The following is an 11,352-nucleotide window of genomic DNA, read 5'->3' as shown; positions in this document are numbered from 1 at the left end:
TAAAGGTGCGGGGGGCCCCCCCGGGCCGGGGGGGCCCCCCCCCCCCCCGGGCTAGGCTAACATCTAGCATGGCTGATCACCCTCTGAATGATCTTCATTATCTACCATTAATTAGCATGGGTAGGCTAGCATTAGCCTTGAGTAAACTAACAGCCAGCATGTCTAGACTGGTCACAAAGATACTGAATCATACGGAGCTGAAGTTGGCTTCTGATTGGGAACATGGCTAAAGGGCGAGACCTTCTCACTTTTCACATTAATTTGCTCTAATTTTTTTTTTTAAAGGTTTTAGTTTGAAAAGTAGTTTGACAGGAAACAGGGTAATGAGAGAGGGGGAAGACATGCAGCAAATGTCGCCAGAATCGAACCTGTGACCACCGCCACGGGAACTAAGGCCTCAGTATGTGGGTCGTGCTTTGCCCCTGCATCACCACAGCACCCAATTTGCTCTAATTTAAAAAAGTTAAATACGTAGGCTCTACAAACATGGACTAGATTATTCTACACTAAAAGCAGAATTTTTGAAACGTAGATTGTGATTTCTTTACTTGAGCTGTGAACTAAAATGACTTTTTGACTTTCACATATCAAGTCAAGATGTCAGAATCAAAATCTAGCTTTTAAAAACCAACTTCAGCCATGTGTAGTACAGCATGTTCATGCTTGGTGTCACGTTGGATTACAGTAAAGTGTCAAAAAACACGTCAGTGCATATAATGTATGCACAGATATTGTATAACAACCATTTTCATTAATAAAGTTTAATTTAAAGAAAAAGAATCGGTCTGATAAAGTGGATAACCAGCATAGGCATGCTAGCTGTTAGCTTATTCGAGCCTAACGCCAGTCTGTCCAATGCTAACGTTAGCCTTTCCATGCTAATTAACAGTAGAAGGAACCAATCCACTGGGTGACCAGTCTAAGTATGCTAATGCCAACCTATCCAATGCTATTGCTAACCTATCCAATGTTAATGCTAACCTATCCAGTGCTAATGCTAACCTGTTCATTGCTAGCCGTCCCCTAACTGTGCTAAAGGACAGCAGAGGAAGAGGCCATCTAATGGGTGACCATTATTGGCATGCTAGTTGCTAGCCTGAGCTAATGCAGTAACAGTTAAATGACAGTTATATTTAGTTTATTTCTTTTGTGGCAGCTTTCAATGGTACAGTCAAAGTTTTCAGTTAAACTCCATCACATAAACCTCAGTACCATTAACACCTTTTGTAATTTTAGTTTACCTAAAATACCACCAGCCCGTTTATACTTATAAGCTTCAAAATAAAATAATTTAATTTTTTCAATATTACATCTCAACTTGTCTCTATAAACATAGAGACAAGTTTATAGAGACTTGTCTCTATAAACTCTCAACACTTTGAGAGGTTGGACTAGACACCTCTCAAAGTGTCTAGTCCAAGTATATCTGTTGGATAAGTCCCAACAGAAAATGTTTTTTAATCTATGAGCTGACATGACAAAATGTAACTTTGTTTACAACACCACCTAATGCTGTTTTTATTCATTCTTCAAATGTGAGATGTTCATCCACAATAAATCCCAAATATTTTTATTTTTTAGTAATAGACAAATAAAAGTCCCATAGCAAAATGTAAATGAATAAGTTCAGTTTTACCACAGTTTATCATTAACCTCATTTTGTTAGACCAGAAATAAACAGTATTTATCATTTTCTGAGGATCAGGTTGATTCTCAGCAATAAGCGCAACGTCATCTGCAAACAGACGTTTCCTTCACCGGCTGCCTCCTTAACGGACCGAACCAGGTCGTTTACCTACAACACAGAGACGAGCAACACATGGTGAACACAAGGTTCTGCATTTTAATAAATAGCTTTAACAGAGTTTTAAAGTTTCTCCTTAATTCCTGCTCTTAGTGACTGAAAATGCAGCGTTTCCCAAACTATTACAATGTTTTATTATTACTGAACTATAAATCGGGCTGTATCAACAGTTAGATGAGCTGGTTCGTTCATTAATAAGCTGAGAGAAGCTGGAGTAACACAGCCTGCTCATTTCCATGCTGCTCTTCAGCTTTATCTGCTGCTGACGGTCCAGAACCCGGGAACCCATCCAGAACCCGGGAACCCATTACACAAGGTCAAATTCCCTCTGAAAATCTATAAGACACGCAAAAATAAACTTTCCTTGTTGCTTCCTGCTAAAAATATATATATTATCTGCCTTTAAATCACAAGACAGTAAATGGTTCAGGAGCATTCATTAAAACCGCCGGAGTTCGGTCTATAAACACAGCTAAGGAGGCCAACGCAGGCGGGACGTTCTCCTTCTGACAGTTCATATTTCATCCAGGCTGAAGCGACTCAGGAGCTCAGATGTGTAAATCCTCTCAGGACAAATGTAAATGTTTGGACTCTTAACGGAGATTTAAGCCTGAATTAGTCTGAAAACTGATTCTTTACATCAACAAAACCTGAATCTGACAGGCAGTGTTTCAGATGTTTCAGAGTGGACACTTCCTGAATCCAGAGTCACTGAACACTGCAGAGTTTGCTTTATTTAACAGGGCGAGCCGGGGCGCAACAACATGACACCAGGACCCAAAGGAGAACCTGGCAACCAGGGGGACCCGGTAAGAAACGTCTCATTATCAGCCCAACATTCAGGTCAAAGGTTTGGTGGAAGGATGACCTCTGAAAGCTTCTGCTGAAAGCCAGAGATGCTCTGTGATGAGAGGAATCTGTGAATCCTTCAGGTAGATCCTGTTTGGACTGAATGCGTGTTTTAAGGGTTGCCATGGTTTCAGAGTCAGGCTGTAGATGCTGCAGCCAGACACAGTCGGCCTTGGCTCTCGATCTTCTGGAATCTGGCTGCAGAAACTTGGAGCAGCTGTAAATTTCCCAGCCAATAATTGTGAGTCAGGCTACAAACATTCTGCTGCTGTGAAACTGGGACACGCTGGAGAAATAAGCACTTTCTGGTTCAGGGAGTTCATTACAGAAATAACAGAATAATTCAGGCAAACTGGACTCAGACGGGCCTCAGTGGGACTGGAGAGTTTATTCTGGTTTATTTATGGATCCCGTTAAACACAACACAGAATCTGTTCTCCCATAAAATCACAGGAAAAACAGAAACAGAAAAACAAAAACTGAACAAATAAAGATCTGATGAGCATCAGCTGATCCAAATCTGGGACAACGGTTCTGATCGCCTGTTCAGGAGAAGTTCATCAAATATTGACTAATTTCCCATTGTTTTGCTGAAACCTGAATAAAAATTAATCGATTGGCGGCGCCTGTTGGCACCGCAGTGAAAACTTAAAGAAGGCTGTTTCTGCGTGACAGACAGCAGCGATCTGGTTTTATTCTCCCATCCTGCCTGGTAACGGATCCCTATTGGCTGATCAGGATCCTCCATGAAGAGATTATTCAACATCCTGTTTTTAATCTGTCCCTCAGCTGCTTGGACTGAACAAACTCATGTTTCTCTGGCAGAACATGAATTTATACGACTTCTATATTAAACCACACAATTCCAGTTTATTAATAATGAAGTCGGCCATCTTTAACCGTTCTCAGCAGATCCGATGTGTTTGGCCCGGTCAGCTGGGAGGGACTGAGTTTCCCTGGATTAACATGGTGATTTGATCTGAGGCCTGAAGTGGAGCTGAAGGCGAGTCGTTCTCAGACGAACGTCGTCCTCCACTGTTTCCTGGAGGGACATTAGGAACCAGAACCAGGTCATCGTTACCGGGTTCTGGTTACCAGCAGCTGGGCCTCTGGTCCGGATCCAGAGGTTTTACACATCTGGTCGCTGTTCTCATCCGGCTGTGTTTCCATTCCCAGGGAACGCCTGGACGGCAGGGACGTCCCGGGAGGGACGGAGAGGACGGGAACCCGGTGAGTCTCCTAACGCCGCAGAACCCAACCTAACGCTGACCCACTTAGGAAGCTGAGTATCTGTTAAAGTTACATTATTAATTAAATATTGATTTAATCATTATGTTCTTCAGTGCAGCCAAATATCCCTTAACCAATCACTGTAGTGCTGCAGTACTTCCTCTTAGCTTCTGATTGGTTAGCCAGCACAGAGAGTCTGGTTCAGACCAATCATAACCAGAGCAGCGTTAGCTCCGCCCACTGCACATGAGGAATCATGCCTGACTGCAGATAATCATCACAACACAAATAAGTGTCAAATTATTGTTTAATATTTAGCTTCCTGTTTTAAACTATTTAATTTAATGACAATTGTTTAATCATTTATTGGTTTATTTAAGTTGTGTTTATTTTGGAACAAAAGGAAATCAGCTCATCATCTTACGCTAATTTTAGCATGTTAGCATTAGCTTCCATTAAATTCCATGTTGGTGTAGTGCTTTAGCATTAGCAGAGCTAACTGTTTAGCAGTGCTGACCTCTGAATGCTAGTATCTTCAAAGAATTATTTATCAGTTGATGCTGTGGGAAGGAAGGATGTCCAGTAGCAGTCAGTGTCACAGTGAATCTGAAGTGGCCTCTCACTGAAGACTGTTGCTGTATAACATTTTCATTAGCCATTGTGACATGCTAAGAGTTCAGCATCCAGGAAGCACAGAGATGATGCTCTGCTAATCCACCTCCTTTGCTTTTGCTGCTCCTCTTAAAATCTCTAAAGAGGAGATGAAGGTTCACCTTCCTCCTCCTGTCTCTGCATCCATCAAGCCTCCTTCCCAACTTCTCTGGATCTGGGGTCAGAGGTCAGGTGCTATTTGAGCTTTTAAAGAAGCTAATCAGCCAAGCCCAAGTGTAAAAAAAAAACGACACCTTGTTGCCATGGTTACCACAGCACCAAGAGAGACTGGAGGTCGGAACAGGAACCGTAAAGTCTCAGGTTAATGCGTCAGTAGATGACGAGTTGCTCTCTGCGCCGCAGGGTCGGGACGGGAGACGAGGCGCCAGTGGCTCCACGGTAGGAGAACAAACAAACCGCCGCCATGTTGACTGCTGAGCTGTGCTCAGCGTGTGACCTGCTCTCTGCAGGGCGCACCTGGAGACAAAGGGAGACCAGGACCACCAGGTGTGCCAGGAGCTTCAGGTCCAAAGGTAGGAGTGATCCCACCTCATCTTCACCTGCCAGACTGCTAACGCTTCCTGCTAACGCTTCCTGCTAACGCTTCCTGCTAACTGCTAACACTTGGCTCCCAGCAGCTGTCTGGAGACTTTCTGTTGGCTTTGTTTAGTTTTTACAGTGTGTTTGCATGTTTTCATTAGTTATCATAAGCTAAATATTGTTGTGTTCTAGTTTGGTTCTTAGTCATAGTGGGTTTTTTTCCATACTTTGGTTTATTTTTAGGTGCAGAATTCAAAAAGTGATCATGTTTACACCGATTGGGCCATGGTATTGGTGCCAATTTCCTTAATTTTGGGAGATCTGTGATCGGCCGATTTCACATGTGAAGCCAATCTTATCCACTGAGGTTATCAACCTCTGCCAAGGTCTAAAATTCAACCACTGTGCTTTTCTTGTCTTCTGTGAGGGAGGTGTGACTGACAAACCGGCCGACCAGGTCGTGTCTGCTCGCCTACAGTTAACTACAGTCACCCTGTTGTTGCAAATTCAGCACAAAAATGGTTTCGGCCAAAATCGGAATCTGTAAGATTTTTAAAAGATCGGTAATCGGCGATCGGCCAGAAATCTCCTATCGGTGAAACTCAGCAGAAGATTAAAATTAAAGAAATGTTTTCATTTGTTGTTGAATAACCAGCCGACTGCAGAGTTTCCTCCAAACGGTTTCACTTTGCCTCCAGGAGGAGAACAGAGCTCTGAGGGTTCTGGTTCCGGCTCTGATTTCAGCTCTGGTTCTGACTCTGGTTCTGGTTCTGGCTCTGATTCTGAGTCTGGTTCTGGTTCCGGCTCTGATTTCAGTTCTGGTTCTGACTCTGGTTCTGGTTCTGGTTCCGGATCTGATTCTGGTTCCGATTCTGACTCTAGTTCTGATTCTGGTTCCGGCTCTGATTCTGAGTCTGGTTCTGGTTCCGGTTCTGATTCTGGGTCTGACTCTGATTCTGGTTCCGGCTCTGATTCTGATTCCGATTCTGACTCTGATTCTGACTCTGGTTCTGGTTCTGGTTCCGGCTCTGATTCTGGTTCCGGCTCTGATTTCAGCTCTGGTTCTGACTCTGGTTCTGGTTCTGGCTCTGATTCTGAGTTTGGTTCTGGTTCCGGCTCTGATTTCAGTTCTGGTTCCGGATCTGATTCTAATTCTGGTTCCGGCTCTGGTTCTGGTTCTGCAGGGACCCAGAGGGAACAGAGGCCCGCAGGGACCAAAAGGGATGATGGGGTTTCCTGGACGGCAGGTAAGAATCAGTTCGTGTTCATAGTTCACACACTGGTTCAGTGTCCTGACCTTTAACCTTCAACCTTCTAACTGAGGATGAGCTTCAGGCTCTGACCTCTGACCCTGGGCTGTCAGGGTCAGATTTAAGGTTCTGGTTCTGGTGATTCCCTGCAGGGTGACCCGGGACGTGCTGGAGGACCGGGAGGCGGAGGACGACCCGGTGCCAACGGACAGAAGGTAGGCAGCATCATGACCCGATCAGAACATCCTATGGGTCTGGTTCTGTCTTTACCTGAGCTGAGCTTTAGCTGCTGTTCCCATGGAAACGGGAAGATCAATGTGGAGATAGTTTAGGGTCTGGATATGGAAAGAGATTTATTATAAACATGGCTCCTTCCTTCCTGATCTGTTTCAGGGCCAGCCTGGAGAGCCGGGCCCCCAGGGGGCACCGGGGCCGCAGGGGCCGCGGGGGCCGCCGGTAAGCAGCCGGGCGGGGACCGCCTGCAGCTGGTTCACTCAGGAAGCTAAACGCTTAGCTTCAAACTAAATATTCAGTTCCAAGCTGTGGATTTAGCAGGCAACCAAAATATTTAGTTTGAGTACTTAGTTCATGTAGAAGAAGCAGCTTTTCAAACTAAATATTCAGCTTTTTAGGCTGAGGCTAAATAGTTAGCTTTCTTAGTTTGGTAAAGAAATATTTAGCTTTTCAGCTAAATATTTAGTTTATAGCTAAATAGTTAGCCTGCTGACTAAATCTTTAGTTTAGAGCTAAGTATTTATCCTGAGGTCAGACAGATGGCTCGCTAACTAAACATTTCTTTTGTAATTATTTACCTTGCTAGCTGAATATTTAGCATGAGGCTAAATATTTAGCTAACTGACTAAATATTTAGTTTGAAACTGTGACATAATGATTCCTGTGGTATAACTGAATTAACAACTTGACTTTAAAATGGATCCCATTTTTCTGTGATGAGTGTTGTTATTTTGTGGCTGTGGTTCTACAAACAGCCTCCCGTCCGGGTCCGGTTCAACCAGAACCCGGATGATTTCTGGCCCCATTTTCTTCAGGAATCTTATTTGTAATCTTATCACATCGATGTCGGGTTGTGTCGGTTCTGACTGGGTCAGAACCAGGAGCCTGAGGTTAAAGTGAGCAGCAGCGACCTCCAGTCGCTTCATTCTGGGATCGTCTGCAGAACCTGCCGGGTTTCTACAGTGGGCGGGTTTCCTGCTCCACCTGTCTGTGTTTCAGGGTGAGGAAGGGCGAGACGGTGCAGGACCTCCAGGAGCCCCAGGGGCAAAGGTAACCTCCAGGTCAGAGTTCATCCTCAGGTTTCTACCAGATCAGCTGATTTCACCTTTCATAATCCTCAGGGGTCTGATGGTTTCCCTGGTTACCCCGGTCCGTTGGTGAGTCCCGTCCTGACCAAGTGTACCATTCAGGAGACCCGGTGGGTCACAGTGTTCTGTGTGTTCAGGGTCCGAAGGGAGAGAAAGGAACCAAAGGATTTCCAGGTGGGAGAGGGAGCCGAGGTCGAGAGGTCAGTGAGTTCTCCGCTGTTCTCAGAGGAAACCTGAGATTTAGCTTTAAAAGCAGCCGACCCGTTTGGCTTCACAGGGAAACTCGGGCGGAACCGGAGAGCCCGGCGAGCCCGGCGAGCCCGGATTCCCCGGACGCAGAGTGAGTCCGAACTTCCCTCTTCAGTCTGGACATTACCGTGGAAACCAAACTCTTACCTTTCTACTTCCTGTTTGCAGGGCCGGCGAGGCGTTCCTGGAAACAGAGGAAAAACTGTAAATCCACCTCAATCCTGCAGCTGCTGCTGTCAGGCTGACATCTAAACGTCTTGCTGTCGTTTCAGGAGTGCGAGTTGATCACCTACATCAGGAACCACTGTGGTAGGTCGATCAGAAACCTTCTAAAACCAGGACAAACCTTAAAACCTTCCTCTCTCAGCTCCTCCTCCTCTTCCTCCGCAGCTTGTTGCCACGGTACGTATCTCTGCCGGTTGTCAGCCAGAACAGCAGCGGTGAGTAAAAACGTTTCTCCTCTGAGGAAATTCAGGTTTTCAGTTTCATTATTTTCATCTAAAGACAAAAACAGAAAAACTCCAATAAACCAGCTTTTCTATCGAAGGAAACCCGGCAGACAGCGGGGGGTCTGCAGTCCCTCAGACTGAGCATGCATGTGGCGACAGGAAGAAACTTCCACCAGAACCAGAACCAGACTCCTCCCTCCCCTTCCTATTTTCTGCTACGATTTCCCTTCTCTCTTCCACACTTCCTTATTTTCATTTTCCCTCCTTCCTTTTTTACCTCTCGTTTCTTTTGTCCTTACTGCTCTATGTCTTCCCCAATTCCTCCTCCATGTCATTCATTCATTCATTCATTCATTCATTCATTCATTCATTCATTCCTTTTTGATCCCTTCACTCCCTGCAGGGATTGTATTTGCATATTATAATATTTTTTAGGTATAATCGTATATCCTGTTCTTCCATTTTGATCATGTAGCTGTGAATCAAAGGATTACTGTAGATTACAAGAAACAATATGTAATTAATGATGAATAGATGTTTATTTTCATAAGTTTGATAATATTTGTAATAAAACCAGGGCTGAAACATTCCAGCATAGCATAATAAAGGAACATTTCAATTCTTTGCTGCTTCTCAAACACCGCAGGACAAAAACTGATGTTGACAAACATTTGACTCAACAGGCTTCATGTTGTAGAATCAGAGGCTCGGAGCTGAAGCCTCTCTGCAGCCAAAACCTTTTCAGTTTCGCCACGGCTGGTCAGAAACATCTGTTAAGACTCAAATTCAAAGTCTAATTTCAGCAAAATCTGCATCGGCAAAATGAAGTGTTTCATTCCTGTAGCGCCTGCTGCAACTAATTAGCATCATTACAAGTTAACTGGAAAAACAAAGGAATCCCATTAGATCAGCAACCAGTTAAAACCAGTAACTGAATCCAGGTCATTCAGGGCCCTTCAAACTAAAACGTCTCCACATGCTGCCGTTCAGGAGGCGCGATTCCAGTGGGGACGTTCCTGAGCTCTGGGGCGTTTAAAGGAAAGCGACGCTTACACCTCCTGAAAGCTGCGGCTGCGGTTTGATGCATAAATTATTTCTGTAGAGGGAAATTTGTTCAAACAGCAGCATTAGTAAAAAAATCCCTGAAGTTTGAGAAAGCATCAGTTTCCAGAGTTCACACTGAGAATGGACAACAAATGAACAAAACTCAAATCATGATATGATAAAAACTGAGAAATCAAAAACTGAATCATTTGGAAGTAGCTTAATTCTTGTGACTGGTTTAAAACTTAAATGGAGTTTCTAGGCTGAAACAGGGGAAGAAATAATCTGTCAGGTTTTGGCAGAATGTTGGAGATATTCCACAGATTCTAGTGGACAAAAAAAGTTTAAATATTTCAAAAACTGCAATCACTGAAATTACCAAAATATACAGTACAACATTCCAGCATCCTCACTGAATAATGTTGAGTGAGTCTGGGTGACCGGCTCTGTGGACCCGGTTCTACTGGAACCAGAACTCCATCATCTGCTCCTCCTCCAGCTGCTGTGGTTCTGAGTCAAACCAACCTGTTCCCCTCCTGGCCTGTGGGGGCGCTGCACCAAGAACCGACACAAAACCCTCTGAAGACACTGAGAGCAACTTCCTTCTTCACCAGATGGCAACAAGATGGAGGATTTTAGACTTTGGCTAAAGACCAGGAAACACTTCTGCTGCTAGCGCTAGGCTAGCATGTTAGCTTTGGTTGTATTTACCCAGAATGCCCTGCGCTGCAGTCCACTTCCTGCTTTTGTAGCGTCTATGGTCCGCTGGGCATTCACATTCAAACCGAACCCAGACAAGGTTTGGATGTCAGAGGTCAATTAGTGTTCACACCTCATCACCGAACCGGACTTTGACTAGGCAGATGGACTGGAGTTGGATTAAAGCGGACTGATCAGGGCCGTGAATGAACCCGAACTGGTCAGTTCTCTGGGTTTCCGGGACAGAACCACCTCTGGTCCATCTTTCTCCTCATTGTCTCTTTGTCTTCTGCAGGATTTCCTGCTGTGGTTCTGGTTCTGCCAGACGGTTCCTCCAGTCTGGTTCTGTTGGGTCTAAGGTTGATCTCCCTTCCTCAGATCCGCCCCGCTGCCCCGCCGTCCCCACTGAGCTGGTCTTTGCCCTGGACATGTCGGAGGACGTGACGTCGGCGGACTTTGAGGACCAGCGGCGGGTCGTCCTCTCCCTGCTGCAGGACATCAACATGGCGAAGAGCAACTGTCCGGCCGGCGCGCGGGTGTCGGTGGTGGCGTTCAGCCGGCACACCCGCTACCTGATCCGCCTGCAGGAGCACCGCAGCAGGGCGTCGCTGCTGGAGGCGGTGCAGAAACTGGCCAGGGAGCGCACCGCCGAGCGCCGCCACCTCGGCGCCGCCATGCTGTTCGTGGGCCGGAACGTCTTCAAGCGGGTCCGGCCCGGGAAGACGACCCGAAAGGTGGCCGTGTTCTTCTCCGGCGGCCAGACGCAGGACCCCGACGACGTTCTGACCGCCGTGATGGAGCTCCGGGCGCAGAACGTCGCTTCCGCCGTCATCGGTCTGAGGAACGTGCCCAGGATCAGCCGGGCCTTGGAGGTGGGTCGGGTTCTGGAAGGGGTGCCACCTTTCAGAAATCCAAATAAGGAACGCCCAGCACGGCGCGTCGCCCTGCTCTCATGGGCTGGGCCGGCGGTGCAGTGACAGACATTATTCTATAGCAGTGTTTTTCAGAAAGGGATCCATAGAGCAATCGGTCATTTTAGAGGTTGGGTAGAGTTCCTCAAAACTGAGTAGCACCTTAAACACGTTTAATTAAGCAAGGGTAAAGTAAACTACTGAGTAACTATCATAACACCCGATTTAATCAAAATGTGTCCTCAGACAGCCAAGAGTATGAAAGTTATGTGAACATTCTGGTTCTGTAAAGAGTTTTACCAAAACTATTAATAGAAATAAGGAGTTAGGTTTGGAGGCTGGTTCTAGAAAATC

At 45.7% G+C, this 11,352-nt stretch overlaps 1 protein-coding gene across 1 annotated transcript in view; it reads left to right on the top strand.

Moving 5' to 3' along the window:
* The window catches only part of LOC106935601 (collagen alpha-4(VI) chain-like), a 28,684-nt gene extending 17,620 nt beyond the window's left edge, over positions 1-11,064 (top strand). Inside the window, exons 10-24 of the mRNA XM_015016143.1 lie at positions 2,548-2,613; positions 3,830-3,883; positions 4,898-4,933; positions 5,005-5,067; positions 6,259-6,321; positions 6,477-6,539; positions 6,718-6,780; positions 7,558-7,608; positions 7,680-7,715; positions 7,784-7,846; positions 7,924-7,986; positions 8,064-8,099; positions 8,168-8,204; positions 8,286-8,297; positions 10,466-11,064. Coding sequence (XP_014871629.1) covers positions 2,548-2,613; positions 3,830-3,883; positions 4,898-4,933; positions 5,005-5,067; positions 6,259-6,321; positions 6,477-6,539; positions 6,718-6,780; positions 7,558-7,608; positions 7,680-7,715; positions 7,784-7,846; positions 7,924-7,986; positions 8,064-8,099; positions 8,168-8,204; positions 8,286-8,297; positions 10,466-11,064 — 1,305 coding nt within the window. The remainder of the gene's footprint in view (positions 1-2,547; positions 2,614-3,829; positions 3,884-4,897; positions 4,934-5,004; positions 5,068-6,258; positions 6,322-6,476; positions 6,540-6,717; positions 6,781-7,557; positions 7,609-7,679; positions 7,716-7,783; positions 7,847-7,923; positions 7,987-8,063; positions 8,100-8,167; positions 8,205-8,285; positions 8,298-10,465) is intronic.
* The last annotated feature ends 288 nt before the right edge of the window (positions 11,065-11,352 follow it).

Source organism: Poecilia latipinna, unplaced genomic scaffold (assembly GCF_001443285.1).
Source record: "Poecilia latipinna isolate Pla-1442-1.1 unplaced genomic scaffold, P_latipinna-1.0 Scaffold1985, whole genome shotgun sequence".
Classification (NCBI taxonomy): Eukaryota; Metazoa; Chordata; class Actinopteri; order Cyprinodontiformes; family Poeciliidae; genus Poecilia; species Poecilia latipinna.
Note: the sequence above shows the minus strand (reverse complement) of the source record. Positions and strands in the feature narration are given on the sequence as shown.